Below are 15,135 nucleotides of genomic sequence, written 5' to 3' on the forward strand. Positions count from 1 at the left end.
CAGATCCTTACTAGCTTCTAATCATTTTACTTATCTTCCATTTATTTCTATATCTATATTATAGAAGCTTTAAGGCCGAGAGTGCATTTGAAATTTCCCTGAGTACCTCCAGACCTGGGAGCACAGGAAGAGTCCGTGAATTGAACTGGTCCACAGCCACATATTGACCCTTGTTGCCCAGCCAGCCCCAGTTCCATATGTCGAATCCCCCAAGCCTGCCTCAAAGTGCAAAACACAACTATGGGGTGTGTGACAGACTTCGGTGACAGCTGGGGAATGGCCAGTGACAGATTTGATAAATCCAGCCTTCAGAGAGATTGATGGAGCCGGTGACGTGTCATCATTCCTGCTCTCTCTTCATCAGCAAAGCCTGAGCGCTCAGCCTTGGCGCCCTTGTTTTTTGACCTTTGGGAACAGTCACCATTAGCTCCCCGCAAGTTGTGGTAGGATTGCATTCATCCAGTCTGCTCCCAGGCCATGTTTATAACCTCTACTCCCACGTCACTTCCCTTTACGCACCTCCACCAAACTGGGTCTCTTGAAGTTGACAAAAGAAGAACAAAGATACCGCTCTAACCTTTGCTGCTCTGTTTATTTGCTCACACTGACCCACTTGCCCTGGAACACTCTTTTTTCACATCTTCAAATTAAGACCTTTTACTGTTTTCCTAGTCCCACCTTGAAAGCTTTGGCAGATTCCCAGCTTCTTCCTGTCTTACATAAAGCCACCATAGCACTCTGGACAAAATATAACACTTACTATACTTTGTGTGTGATATCCCCTGAGAAGCTAGCTTTTTCTTTGGGGAACTTACGTCTCTCGGGGTTTGGGGGAGCTGGTCTGGGATGGGTCATCATGGTTCTCTATCTATCCCTGTACCTACCGGCCAAGGAGAAGGCTTGTGTCAGTGCTGGGTGAAGTTTTAGTTCCTTTATAATGTGATTTCCCCTAAGAGTGGGTTCTGGCTTCCTGTGCTATGCAACTAGAGCAGCAGAGCTTATCTCTGAAGACCATGGATTTCTCTGGATTGATTTTCTTCCTATTGAGGCTGGGGGAGGAGAGTGCTTGATATTTGCAATGCCTTGGGGGCCGGCATTAGAAATTTATTTGAAGTTCTCAAGATTCCATCTCTTTCTTGCTAAAAAGAATGCAGTAACAGCAGTGAGAACTGGAGAGTCATGAGGTGGATGAGTGCTTTGCACCCAGGCCATCCCTAGGGTGGTATTAGGATGAGGCAAATCAAATAGAACTGACAGGGTTTTCTGTCAGCCTTTTCAGGAAGGGCAATTTGCAAGCCTCCTGCCTCTAAAATGTTAAGGGCAGAGAAGGAAAGGGGAGGGAGCAGGCAACCTTGACAAGAACCAACTGCAGGAAGAGTTCCTCCAACCAGGAAACCTCTGCAGGAGCCCACGTGGGGGAGACCCAGGGACCTGCCTCCTGATGGGAAAGTCACCGTGGGGACCTTTGTGGTGAAAGCATCCGATCCCATCAACCAAAGACTGAAACATGCTGTCACTCTTACCTTCTACCAAATGGTGTCCTTGCACCGATTTCCTAGCTGCAAAAGAAAATTCCTAATGTGTACCTATCTAACAATCTAAAATGAGGGGCTGCATTGATCTGATTTAGAACTATGGAGAAGACTTTTTGGAGACAGTGGTGCTTGCAAGCTTTTGCATTCACACAAGGAAGTGGAATTTCTATTCAAAGAAAGATGCCACTCTGCTAGGAATTCAACCAAAATGTGAATGATAAGAAGATGGAAAATGAAAGTTGGAAACAGCTGCTCTCATACCCCACTTCTTTCAGCCCATCTTAATCTGCTATAGTTTAGGTATCCTGAGCAAAGTCAATGAATCTCACTTTTGCCCACCTCCAAGCTATTTGTCCTCCTGTGGCCTCTCTCTTTATGCCCCCTTGGAACCTGTGCCCCTCAGCCAACTTGCAGCCCTGCAGGCCTCTGGAGCATGACACCAGAGAAGATTGTACAATTGGTTAAAAGCTCATAATAAAACCAACCCTTGAAATTGGATCCTTTGCAATTAAGTGTATTTTTATCTGCACTCTTCTTATAGCAGACAAAGGCAGATGGGAAGAAAACAAGTCAATGTGAGAGACGTCAAAAAAAAAAATAGGAGAAGGAAGGAAGGAAGGAAGGAAGGAAGGAAGGAAGGAAAGAAGAAAAGGAGGGAGGGAGGGAGGAAGGACGGGCTAAATCTTCAGAGGAGGAACATGGCAAGAAGTGTTGACAGCCCCAGACCAGCATAATAACGAAGTAGAGGGTTGGGCCCTGAGGCTGCTAATAGGTCTTGAGCATAGATGAACAGTGGGTTTGTGCTCATTAAGTTGTATCTACGGAGATGGGGAAGTGGTCGCAGATAGTTTAGAGTGATTCTAAACGGGAAACATTGTCTGCCTTGCATTCTTAGTTAACCAGAATCCTTCCCCCATCCTTTTCTAAAATGTCTACTCCTTTTTTCCCCAGTATTTTGTACCAGTGTTAGCAAAACAAAACAAAACTAAACCCCTCCAAGAATGGCCTTCGGGGGTTCATGACAGAGGGTTAGCAGGTGAGCAGCGCTCTCCTAAAACGCGTTGAAATATTCTCTTCCTCCCCCTGATCTTTCTACTTCGCTCGTTCTCTAGGCTTGGCACTGCTGGAGAAAGTGGTCGATGCTTTCTCTGATGTGACAGATGGTAATGATAGTCCTCCGTTCTGTGTTCTGACAGAACTGAGAGACCTTGGAGCCGGAGGCAGACAGGGAGGGAAACAAATCTTACTTAGGTGCTGCCAACACTATGAATTTTATTAAAGGACATTGACTCGTTCTATGCGGAAAGCCTTCCACCGGTGGCTGAGACAGTCATTGCGTAAAAAAGGCTTTGATTTCACTGTTTCTGGTGGAGGAAAACTGTGCTGCCAGATTCTGCAGGTTTAATTAGCACATTATCTTGGATGGCTGTGAGTTGTTTTCTTCTTTTCTTGGTATAACACCAGGCTGGAGAATTAACTTCTTAGGGAGAAAAGGTTTGAAATAGTAGGTGGAGTATATAGAGCAGCTCCGTCTAGGGGTGAATATTCAAGACCCTGCCTGCAAGTCCTTGCAAGTTTCAAATGTACTGATATTTATAGTTTTGTTTGTTGGTTTTAGGTACAGACCTCTAGCTATGGATCCATGGAAGTAAAACATAATTCCTCTGCTAAATTACCTTTGTCTATCCTTTGGGAAACCTGAGTGTTTTACTAGGTAGATCCGTGGCTAGGCAATTTGCATGATGTAAAGTCAATACTTTTTTTTTTCTACCTTCATCATCTACTATGGGCTAGGTGCTCTATAGACACAGAAGGATGGGATTCCAGACACCTAAAAACTTTGTGATCTCATCAAAGAGGCAGTGAGTGATCTCAGATATTTTAGAGTGATTTTAGATAGGAAGGAATTTCTGCCTTGCATTAATAAAAGGCTCTCTTGGAAGGCTACTAAGAAAGTTAAATATAAATACGTGGACTACAGATTGATAGCATTCCTTGTACCGTAATTCTTTGGAAATGAGGCCACTGGGAAATCTCAGTGTGTAGGAGAGGGTTCATAGAAAAGATGTCCTCTGATCTGGACTGAAAAAGAAGACTGGCATTGAGATAGCAAGTCTTGAAGCCACCTCTGCCAGAGTGGGTAGCACCAGTGAAGACATGGCAGGGGGCATGTGCCCACGTGTGAATGGAAAGGTGAGAAAGCGGGTCCACTGACACTAAAGGGTACCTTTTGAGATAGGAAACTATAAAAGATGTCATTGAGCTGAATAAGAGAGGCTTGGTTTATTGGATTGTTTGGTGTACCCACTGCTTGAGGGGCCTCTGGATGCTCACAAATAACAAAGCATCCCCTTGAAGAGGATAAAAACAAATATCATAGGACATACCTGACTGGTCCACAGGTTCTGAATCCAAGCCTAGGGGAATCAATTAAAAAAGACATAGAAGAAAAAAAAATTTACACACAGATGCTGGAACCCAACAATTCCTCACAGAGATGAATTTTGTGTAAAGGCAGAGATGGCAATCCCTTGGTGTAGCCTTAGGAGAGCTCAGAGTTTATACATGATTTTCAGAATATATGTGGCGAGTCTAGCCTTCACAGAGAATTATTATTATTTCAAACCACCCTGATTCTCTTACATTTGCATAAATCTTTGTATGTAAATATAGGTATTAACATACATTTATAAATAGATATAGGCACACACAGTGGTATGAGCTTTGTGTCCTTTAAACTTGTAGAAAGCAGTGCAGCTCTGGGTTTCAATTAAAAAAGATGGTGCAAGGGGAGAGGAAGTATCAGACACTCCGGATCAAGTGCTTGCTGTTGTAATCCAAGTCTGAATATCAAAATGCAAGTGTTCAGGACATGCTGGGAAACAAGAAGCAGGACGTGCACCCGCTGGCTGCTTGGGTTCTGAATCAAGAGGGAGGGTGTTGTCTTATCTTCTGTTATCTCTATGAGGGTCGCTGTCTCCCCATTTCTCCTTGGTGCCCTTAAAATGAATCAAGCATGAAATGTACCTAGGAAACCTTTCTCCCCCAGGCATGATGGGGCAGAGAAAAGTAATAAGACTTGAAAGAAAAAGCCACAGATTCTTCTTGGCTGGATGCCCAAATACTCTGTACTTGGGGCCAAGTGAGCTGCTCGCTTTGGTAGCCAAATATTTCAGCCTTTTTTTGACTTCAGGATGTGTTTTGATCCAGTGGATACAATGTCGTAGTAGCAAGCTCTTCCAAGGGTCAGTAAGTACCCACTTGAGCTGACTTATTTCTTGGACATGGCTGGTACATCTGCAGCCTTGGTGAGTCACTTGGTGAGTCATTTGACCCTTCACTGAGTGCTGGGGCTGGAGAGGGAGGACAATCATCATAGTACTCAGTACAGAGTGACTCACCATCCATTCACTGTGGGACTTGGCAAATGCAGTGGTGGACGACTGCGATGTGAGTGGGTTACAGACCAGGCACATAGCAGAAAGGAGATGTTCCAAATGGTATTTTTCCAATCAGCAGCCAAATGTCCATGGGAACCAGAATACCTAGAGTAATAGGAATCTCTGGGCTGCCATCAGAGGACACTTCTAGAGGCAGAAAAGGTTCCATGGTGCTATAAAAATTACTGGAGAAGAACAGGGGTATGGAGCAAGCCAGCAATGAAGAACGAGATGTAAGGGAAGAAAGACCTTTGGAGGGGAAGGAGCATTTGGAGGGTTAGACCCTGTCTTATGAGAAGTGTTTCCTTGCAGTTGCCCTCGGAAAGCACTGAAGCAGTGTAGCAACTGGACTTGAAATCTTCGATAACCATCAGTAAAATGGCCATAATACTGGCAGTGATGGTGTGCGGATAAATGAAGGAATGCAGGAGAAGCGCTTGGATCATAGTAAGAGCTTAGTCCATGTGGGCTGCTGTTAGAGCCTGAAGTTCCTCTGCTTCCTTTTTAAGAAACCAACACTGGCTCCTCTTCCCTGCAGGATCGATTCTGGTCTCCCTAACTTGGCCTTCAAAGCCTTTTTCAAGTTGCCCTCAACATTTTCATCTAAATTCATTTAGATAAGCCAGGCTTATTCATATACCGTCCCTGCATTTCTCACCTTTGACCCACGTTGTTCCCTTTGTGAGTAACGCCCGTCCCATTTTTGTCAGTTTGAATTCTGCCATTCGTTCAGATCCCAATTGAGTCCCCACATACCTCGGAAGCATCCCTGATGGACTTCTGAGTCTCCTTCCTTTGCATTCTTTTATCACGGGTGGCATGCTCATTATTTCAGTCAGGTTTTGGTTATACTATTGGCTTTCTGAGAGCCAGGTCTAGATTTTGGACTTCTTTGTATTCCAGACAACGGTCTGCCTAGGCTAGGGCTAGCGGTACAGCTCACCAGGCAAAACGGGGTATGAATCCCAGTTCACTCTAATATTTAGTGGCATGTGATTTCCAACAAATCCCTTAATCTTTGTGAGCTTCAGTTTGCTCAACTGTAAAATGGGGATATTAATGTCCGCATTCTGCCTTGCAGAATGTACGTGGGGAGTAGAACTGATACCAGAGAACTCATCTGGCATAGAATGGGTGCTAAATAAATGGTAGATATTATTATTGTTAATAATAATAATAATCCAGTGAACTGATGTTTGTGCATTCAATGTACCGTAAAGTCGTGGTGTTGAATACTTTCTGTTGTCCACAGTTATACAGCTCTGCTGAATTTGGGAGAAGGTGGCAGCTTATCCAGGAAGGGGTCGTACCAAACAGGTTCTACTGGTAAGTCTCACTCTATTTTCTAGCACATTTAAGATATCACCTGTGTAAATGAGCATTGGAATCTTTTCCTCACCCAGAACTCACATGAAGTCTGTTCTTATTGGGTTACGCACACATCCCCTAGGGCAGAAGGTGACATTGGAGTGGTAAACATCTTAAGGGAATGTTAAAGCAGTGTCATAAATCACTTAAACCCAACATAGATAACTGAGATTAATGGACAACAGGGGCTTTGTAACTGTTGTCCTGTTATATTTTGATGAGACTTTGAGACAGACACTTAAGAACATTTTAATAGTGACTTTTATTACTAAAAGCGTGATACACACATATACGGCATGTTCGTATAAAGGCTTTCAGTGTAAATAAGTAGATCTTATTTAGTCTAAAAGGCAGATCCTCGTCCAATTCCTGCTTTCAAGTCTTCTAGACATTCTCATCATCAAATGGGATGCAACCAATGTTTTTAATTTCTTACTTATCCTTCCATAAATGTTCTCTGAATTACTAAATGCATGTAAATATAAATATACATATTAGTAATTGTTTTTTCTTAGTCAGCTTTGACTACTATAACAAAATACCATAGACTGGGTGGCTTGAACAACACAGAAAAGAAGGAGGCAAAGAAAGTAATATTCTTTTTTTTTTTTTACCTCCTGAGCCCATCCCCCTGGTTAAATTAGAGGTGGCCTCCCTCCCTGGGTTACTACAATTGAAAAGAGGGGATAATACAAGTTCCTTTTAGCTTCTGAGTTTCCAAGGGCCTAGATCCCAGCAAAATAAGAGCAAGTACAAAGCATTCTAGTGTAATGTTGACATTACTTATCAATCCCTTTAGAATTTACCACCTAAACCCTATAAAAGATGTGATTCTGCCTTATCCTAATTTATCTAATCTGCCTATGGAAAAGGCATCTAGGTTGTTTCCAGACATCTGCTAGTATAAACAGTGCCCTGCAGAACTAGCTCAGACAAGAGTTTAAATATCCCTTGTTCACATCATTGAGAATCATTGTTGCAATGACCTTTTAGGAGCCAATGAGCTTCCTGCAGCTAGGACAGTAAAAGCTGTCTCCCCTTTACTCCTCCTGAAATCACACTGCCTCTCGTCATGCCTTGGGACTTCCACATACCTAATAGCTTCCCCCACCACTCCAATTCTCTCACTTCTAAGAGGAATGCATTTTTATCTTTCTTATTTTCAAACACTGCCCTAAGACCCTGTGGGATTTGAAAGCCAGAGAACAGATAAATCTCTTAAGACACTAGTGAAACTGCCTGAAAAAGTAAAAGACAAGTCATTTGCAAACAAACTGGCTCAAAGTTAACACATAGAGACTTGTATATGGAAAGATACTTTTTCTTTCCCCATCACAGAGACATTGATAACTAAATAGGGTTTCTGTTGCTCAGAAATTATTCACCTCTTCCCTGCTGCTCCCACTCAGGAATGGCTGAAACTTTGTTTTTGGCATCTAAGTTGGATGCCCCTCTCCAGGAATTCAGTGGTAGCTGTCACTGAGTCTCCCTTCTCTGATCAGCATTTCTTCTCTTCCTCACTTATTCATTTTGTCCCTTATTCATGAGATACCTTGCATCTCCATGTGTTTTGCCTGTAAATTATAAAGTCACTTTTTGGAAAGCAGGTCCATACTTTTTTCTCTTTTACTGGGTGTTATATGTTCATAGAAAAGCCTCAGAGAATAAATAAATAAAAGACCAAACTAAATTAATGTGGTTCCCCTGGTTTAACCTGGAAATGAAGTTGATGCTTTGCCAATGAGAAGGTATGAGGGACAAATCATTCCTTAAGTCCTGCTTCCAAGTGACTGAATATATCTGCATGTGGACCCAGCAATTGAAGGCAGAAAGTTGCAGTTCTCAAATGACTGGAGAGAAGTTTGTTCCAACCAATAGAAACAAAGAAAAACATTGACCAAAAAACCCCCAAAAAAACAAATTAAAAAAACAAACCAAAAAAACGGATGAGAGAATTTCCCATGTTAAGTGGTACATGGTACACGGTATCTTCTAGCTCACTGAAGGGCTTATTTACACACAGCTTTGGGAGGTGAACAAATCCATCATTGCTTTGGCTGGTAGTAATTGAACCCATTCTTATCTGTTCTTGGAATGGGGTTCTTCTATCTGTAAGCCTGATTAGCAAAGCCCTTGTAACCAAATGTCATATCATTATCTTTATAAAAATGATACACATGATCATATATAAATTCTAATTAATCTGTCTGTTGAGCGAAATGAATGATACCCCTTCTCTGCCTCTGGGAATGGAGTCTCTCCATTCAAGTCCTGATATTGTGATAGGCATTATTCAAACGTAAGCAGTTTAATCCTCAGAACAATTCTATGAAGTAAGCCTTGCATTATCATCTGTAACAGATCGGGAACCTTTGGCATGGAGAGGTCAAGTAATTTAGCCAAGGTCACACAGCCGGAAAGTGGCAGAGCCAGGATTCAAATGCAGGCAGAATGGCTTCAAAGCCCATGAGCTACTAAATCAGTGGACTCTATTGCCTAGGCCTTTTGGAATTTTTTTTCTGGGCTGGAGCTGTGAGCCCTAGAAATCTAGCCCATTCAGGCAGATGAGTAGGGAAAATCCAAAGCTCTTTTGGCCACCATGCCTGCGTGTGTATCTCTCCAACTGGGCTTGGCAAATGGCCTTCTTGGGTTGTTTAAGCTAGGTTGGTTTTTTCCAGAGAAAGCATGAGACCTTGTAAATTGCACAGTGCACGTTGACTGTTGATGAAGTCTCTTGGTCTCTGGCCACATGGTCTATATTTTCTGACCCTGAGCAACTTCCTAAGGCTGGCAGAAAAGGTGTCATTCAAAGCAGTATTTATTAGACTCCTGGAAATCAGTTGCTTCAAATTACGCAAGAACTATAGGGCTATCTAGGATTATTCAGCAAGCTTAATTGAAAGAAGCTCTCGTTAATCATTTCTGCTTGAAGCCTGGCTGTGGGAGTGTAGAGGTGACTAAGGGGAACTTTTCTAGTGCTAAATTGAATTGACGGGTGACCCTGGGTAATAATATAGCATTTCCCATGGAGAAAAATGAAGATGAATTCATATCTTTTCCTCATCACCTAGTACACTTAAGAAATGTCTTCATTTGGGGTGGCAGTAGTAATGCCACCCCTGGAAGTAATCAGTGGCAATTGTGAAACAATTACGGAGTGTAACAGTTTATCCTTGTATTCACGGTGGTTGTTGACAGTACTGTCATACTGACATACTTATGAACTTTCTTCCAAGGAGTTTAAAGTGCTTCCAAAACTGATTTACATGTTTAGGGCATCTTATAAAACATATTTTAGCACAATATTGCCCTTAATAGAATAGGTGTCTTTTCATTCAACTAACTGCTGTAGCAGTCTTGTTCTTTACTATGTCAGAAATCAATTATACCGGGAGGCAGTACAGCCTGGAAGTTAAGGGGCTCAGAGATACTGAGGTGTGAGTTCTAGCTTTGCCATTTACTAAGTAAGGGGTCATGGAGAAGTTAAGTTCTGTGTGCCTCAGTTTTTTTCCCCTGTAAAGTGAAGATAATTAATACCTACTTAATCAAATGAGATGTTTCTTGTGAATTGGTTGTATGCCTGGCGTCTAAGAGTTGTATTAAGTTCCCACTGGCTAATAGTCATATTATTAATAGTAGCTGACTTTTTTTTTTTTTTTTTTTTTTTGCGGTACGCGGGCCTCTCACTGTTGTGGCCTCTCCCGTTGCAGAGCACAGGCTCCGGACGCGCAGGCTCAGCGGCCATGGCTCATGGGCCCAGCCACTCTGTGGCATGTGGGATCTTCCTGGACTGGGGCTCGAACCCGTATCCCCTGCATTGGCAGGTGGACTCTCAACCACTGCGTCACCAGGGAAGCCCAGTAGCTGACTTTTTATGTCTCTTAGTTTTGTTTCTCCCCCATGTTGGCTTCATTCTCAGGTCGATTTCCCCATTCGTAGCAATGATGGACATCATCAGCTTTAGTCTTACAATCTAACAGTTTGGAAGCTCCATCAAACCAGTCTGCCTCTTTCCTCATGTTTCCAGGGATTGAATCCCAGTAGGCTTCATTACTCATGTAGGTCAGACACATATCTTCCCTGGGAACTGAAATAGGAGATGGTGTTGAGTCCCAGTTAAACTGCGTGGCTCAAGGTTGGAGGAGAGAAGATTTCTAAAAAGGAAAAAAAAGAGAAAAAGATTATTTTATCATAAAATAGAGGGATAGATTTTCATTACGGAAAAAATACAGATGGGAGAACTGAGTGCCAGCAAAATACTGTTCCATATTAGGGATTTGTATTTGTTAATTAACTATACACAATGGTCTGGGCACATGATAAATCATGCCCTTTGATCCTCATAACAGGGTTGTGAGGTAGGGATTTTTACTCTCCTTTTGATGAAATAGAAAAGTGATGTAGTTTACCCAACATAAAATGTAATACAGCCGGGTTTTGAAACTTGGTCTCTCGGGGTCCAGGCTCTTGCTTGTGATAATAAAGATCAGCTCAAAACTCAAGACTTATTTTCCACCTGTATCCCCCGCCAATAACTGTTAGTTTAACAGTTGGATAGATAAGAGCCAACGTGTTGCATTTGACACTGAAGAAGAACATGAAATGGAGGACCAATGTTAGCCAAATGCCTTGAATAAGTGAAGCTTTTGCCAAAAGCCAAGTTTACTATTAGAGGTTGATGAATGTGGTTTGTTGGCATCTGATTCGAGTTTAGGACAAAGCAATGGAAGACAGTTTTCGTTAGAAACCACTCAGTGATCTAGTATCTATGCAAAAGACAAGGCAACCTTAGAACTGTTTCAGTTAATTAAAAATACATTCAGGGCTTCCCTGGTAGCGCAGTGGTTGAGAGTCCGCCTGCCAATGCAGGGGACACGGATTCGTGCCCTGGTCTGGGAAGATCCCACATGCCACAGAGCGGCTGGGCCCGTGAGCCATGGCCGTTGAGCCTGCGCGTCCGGAGCCTGTGCTCCGCAACGGGAGAGGCCACAACAGTGAGAGGCCCGCGTACCGCAAAAAAAAAAAAAAAAAAAATTCAGGTGTACCTTATTGATTATGTTGTTCTGACATATAGGGGGCTGGCTGGAAACAGGGACAGCTGAATGGCAATTGCATGTTTTCTGTGACAAATTCACACATGGAAAATTAAGAGTCGGCTCGACAATGAACCTGTTGTTATTCTGGAATGCCATCTTGTTTCAGTGGTATCCTTCAGGGGGCATAAGACAGCTGTATTATATAGCAGAGGGATATAGGGATACTTCCGGCTCCATACTCAGTGTGTTTGAGCAAGTTTCCACATTCTCATTCATCCCCATTGTTCAATGCCAGTCAGTATGAATGACTCCCCATTGCACATCTTTGGCAACAAGTCCCATTTCTTGAGCACTTACTGTGTGCCTAGCTCTTTGCTGTGTGCTTTGCATATGTTCTTTTAAACAATCCTCAGACCAATGATGTGAAATGATTTATTGATCAAAACTCCATCAAGACCTGTGATAGAAAAATGCAACCTGTTTTAAGAAAAAAAAATTATAAGCAGTATTGGCTCATGGATCTGATAAATCAGGTCTAACTTTTTCTAGACTCTACTTGATCCAGAGGCTCATTGAAGTCATCAGCTCTTTTCTTTTTTCTTTCTTTTCTTTTGTTTCCAAAGGCATTTGTTTTTATACTGAAGTATAATTGATTTACAGTGTTGTGTTGGTTTCAGGTGTACAGCAAAGTTATACATGAAGTCATCACTTCCTACCCAAGGTCCTCTTATCTAACCTCAGGCATAAGAGGCAGATCCATAAACTTTTTTTTTTTTCAGTACGCGGGCCTCTCACTGTTGTGGCCTCTCCTGCTGCGGAGCACAGGCTCCAGACGCACAGGCTCAGCGGCCATGGCTCACGGGCCCAGCCGCTCCGCGGCATGTGGGATCCTCCCAGACCGGGGCATGAACCCGCGTCGCCTGCATCGGCAGGCGGACTCTCAACCACTGTGCCACCAGGGAAGCCCAGATCCATAAACTTTTGTTACTATATCTGGCTATAGTCAGAAAACACTCTGGGACTTAAAATAGTTTCTCTCTGTGCTGATTCATGGCACGGCTGCTCATCATCTAGTCCTTGTTGAATATTGCTGCCAAGCTAATTTCAGCATTTTATTTACCTTGTTGTTTGATAGCTTGTTTTATATTCACCAGGTCACCATGACCCTTCCTCTTCTTCCTTCAGATATGCTGGCATTCAACACAGCATCTCCAAGACTTCTAAGCCACTCACACCAAAGGGGCTTGGAGGGGATATGGCATGAGATGACTCTTGTTTCTTTCCCCAGATGGGTTTAATGGATTCAGTAACAAGAGAATTCTCTCTACTTTTCCTTTCTCAGGTTTTGCAAACTGGAAACAGGGTGAAGTCTAATGATGTTACAAAAAAACCAAGTATATATACGTATATATGTAAAATGTAATGTATAAAGTAAAACTCTGTGCTATCAAAATAACTAGAAAATGTGATACTGTATTTGATAGTATTGGATTAGATAGGGTGTATGGCTATTTTTTAAAGATACTCTGCCTCATCCTTCACCCACATCTATGAAACTAGTTATTTTCTGCAGAGAACATCTTAAAAAACACCATCACTCGCTTTCAATTTTATGTGAGCCGGCAGTGGAATATCCCGCCATTCAAAATCAACTTTTTCTAGAGCTTCCATATTTCTGTATTCCCTATATCCCAGCCTCAGCACCTTAGAGTCATATTCAACTCTGTTCTCTTACTCTTAAATCTTTGGGTTTCCACGTTCCATTGGTTCTACCTCAGGGAAGTTATATCTGTCCACCTCCTCTTCTACCCTCCCTAGCATTACACTGGTTCAGCATCCCCCTCACTAGGAATAGTGAAAAGACCCCTCCATCCATCCCCTCATATTGTAACTACTGCCAAAGGAGTCGTGTAAGCATTTCCCTGATCAAGTGTTTGCCCCATTCCTCATTGCCTACAACATAAAATTAAAAAGAGTAAGAATGTAACCAGGTTCTTGCAAACCTGGGTTCAGATATATATTTTCTGAGCCAACCACAATGCTCCTAGTTCTTTGTGCTAAATTCCAGAAGGCCAGATAAAAAGTCTAAGCACTGGTTCGTCTATGGAGAAGTCTATACCTCTTATCTCTATGGTTTTATACAACTCTTACCTGGGGATAAACTCCTTTTTTGTTTTGGCAGTGATTAACCTTAGTACCTACTATGTATCAGGACAGTTTTGGTCTTTGAATGCAAAGGTAATGTATGAGGGTATTTGTCATTATTAGGATCACAGTATCAGACCTTTATGGCCTTATGCTGATGGCTGTGTCTACCATGTAGCCTTCTTTGATTCTTGCTTCTTGTTTTTCTAGGCAAGAAGAACCTCTTTCTTCAAATTTAAATGTGATTATGTCATAAATAAAACATAATGTGTCATAACATGTGTTGTATTACAGGTCTGTGTGTGGGATTGGTTGAAAGAGTACAGGCTTAGAGCCAGCATATGAAGCTTCAAATCTGAGCTTCACTATCTACTACCTGGGTGATCTTGAGAAACTACTTCACCTGCTCGAGCTTCAGTTTCCTTATTCGAAGGCTTATTTTGAGAATGAAAAATGACATATTATCATAATTATTATTAAGTAACTTAGCACTTAGTGTGTGCTCTATCTTTTTATTTCCTCATTTCCATCTCCTGATGGAGGATAAGTTCCTTAAGGACCAAGACTCTCATTAACGTATTTCTATCTTGTGTACAACAATAAATGGAATAGCAGAAACTGTAGTGTGTGCACACATACACACACACACACAGAAATTCATCAAGTACACATACATATGTATATGCACAAATATAAACCTCCAGTTGAAACTCATCTTGAATGGACTTGATCAGGGAACCATAATAGATGACCTGTTTTTCCTTCCAGCCTGAATAGGTTAGACTTCTAAGCCATTGACGCCATCAAAGTGTGTATTGAAAGGTGGGGAGGATTCTAGATCAGTAAAAGGAACAGTTTTCTATGCAGTAGGTTGTTCATTAACTCGACAGGCTGTCCTAAGGAGTCATGAGATCCATGTTAGCCGAGGAATTTAAACAAAAACAGAGTGGCTGCCTCCTAGACTGCTCTCACAGGCAGCTGTGCTGTAGAATACTGACAGATCCTCTACACACTTCAGAATGTGGAATTCAGGTGAGGAACTCAGAACCCTCCGTCCTTTAGAGCATGGACTTTATTCTCTCTTCTCTGGCAGTCTCTTCTGGTTCTGAGACTCTGAGCTGAACCATGTGCGTGGCTTGGGTAAGGAGCAGAGAGAAGTAGCAGGAAATCATTCCTGAGATCACATACCAAGAGCTCCAATGGGGCATTTCTTGCACCTATACTAGGCGTGCTGGATAAGAGGATTTTCATTATCCTCGAGAGGACTGGTGTTTTATCTTTTTTTTTTTTCCTGTTAAAGAGCTCCACTTGAGTGCTATTTCCCTATCCACTTGCACCTTCCTCCACTTCTTTTTTTTTTTTTTTTTTTTTGCGGTACGTGGGCCTCTCACTGTTGTGGCCTCTCCCGTTGCGGAGCACAGGCTCTGGACGCGCAGGTTCAGCGGCCATGGCTCACGGGCCCAGCCACTCTGTGGCATGTGGGATCTTCCCGGACCGGGGCACGAACCCGTGTCCCCTGCATCAGCAGGCAGACTCTAAACCACTGCACCACCAGGGAAGCCCCTTCCTCCCTTCTTAATCTCTTCCTGTGATTAGCAAGTTTTCCCTACA

General features: G+C 42.5%; 1 protein-coding gene across 7 annotated transcripts in view; it reads left to right on the forward strand.

Moving 5' to 3' along the window:
* The window catches only part of SORCS1 (sortilin related VPS10 domain containing receptor 1), a 575,706-nt gene that overhangs the window by 381,929 nt on the left and 178,642 nt on the right, over nucleotides 1-15,135 (forward strand). For all 7 annotated transcript variants that reach the window (XM_081221934.1, XM_081221935.1, XM_081221930.1 and 4 more), the window contains exon 5: nucleotides 6,228-6,301. In XM_081221934.1, the coding sequence (XP_081078060.1) occupies nucleotides 6,228-6,301 (74 nt within the window). The remainder of the gene's footprint in view (nucleotides 1-6,227; nucleotides 6,302-15,135) is intronic.

This window comes from Mesoplodon bidens, assembly GCF_964165515.1.
Source record: "Mesoplodon bidens genome assembly, chromosome: 1".
In the NCBI taxonomy this organism is placed as follows: domain Eukaryota; kingdom Metazoa; phylum Chordata; class Mammalia; order Artiodactyla; family Ziphiidae; genus Mesoplodon; species Mesoplodon bidens.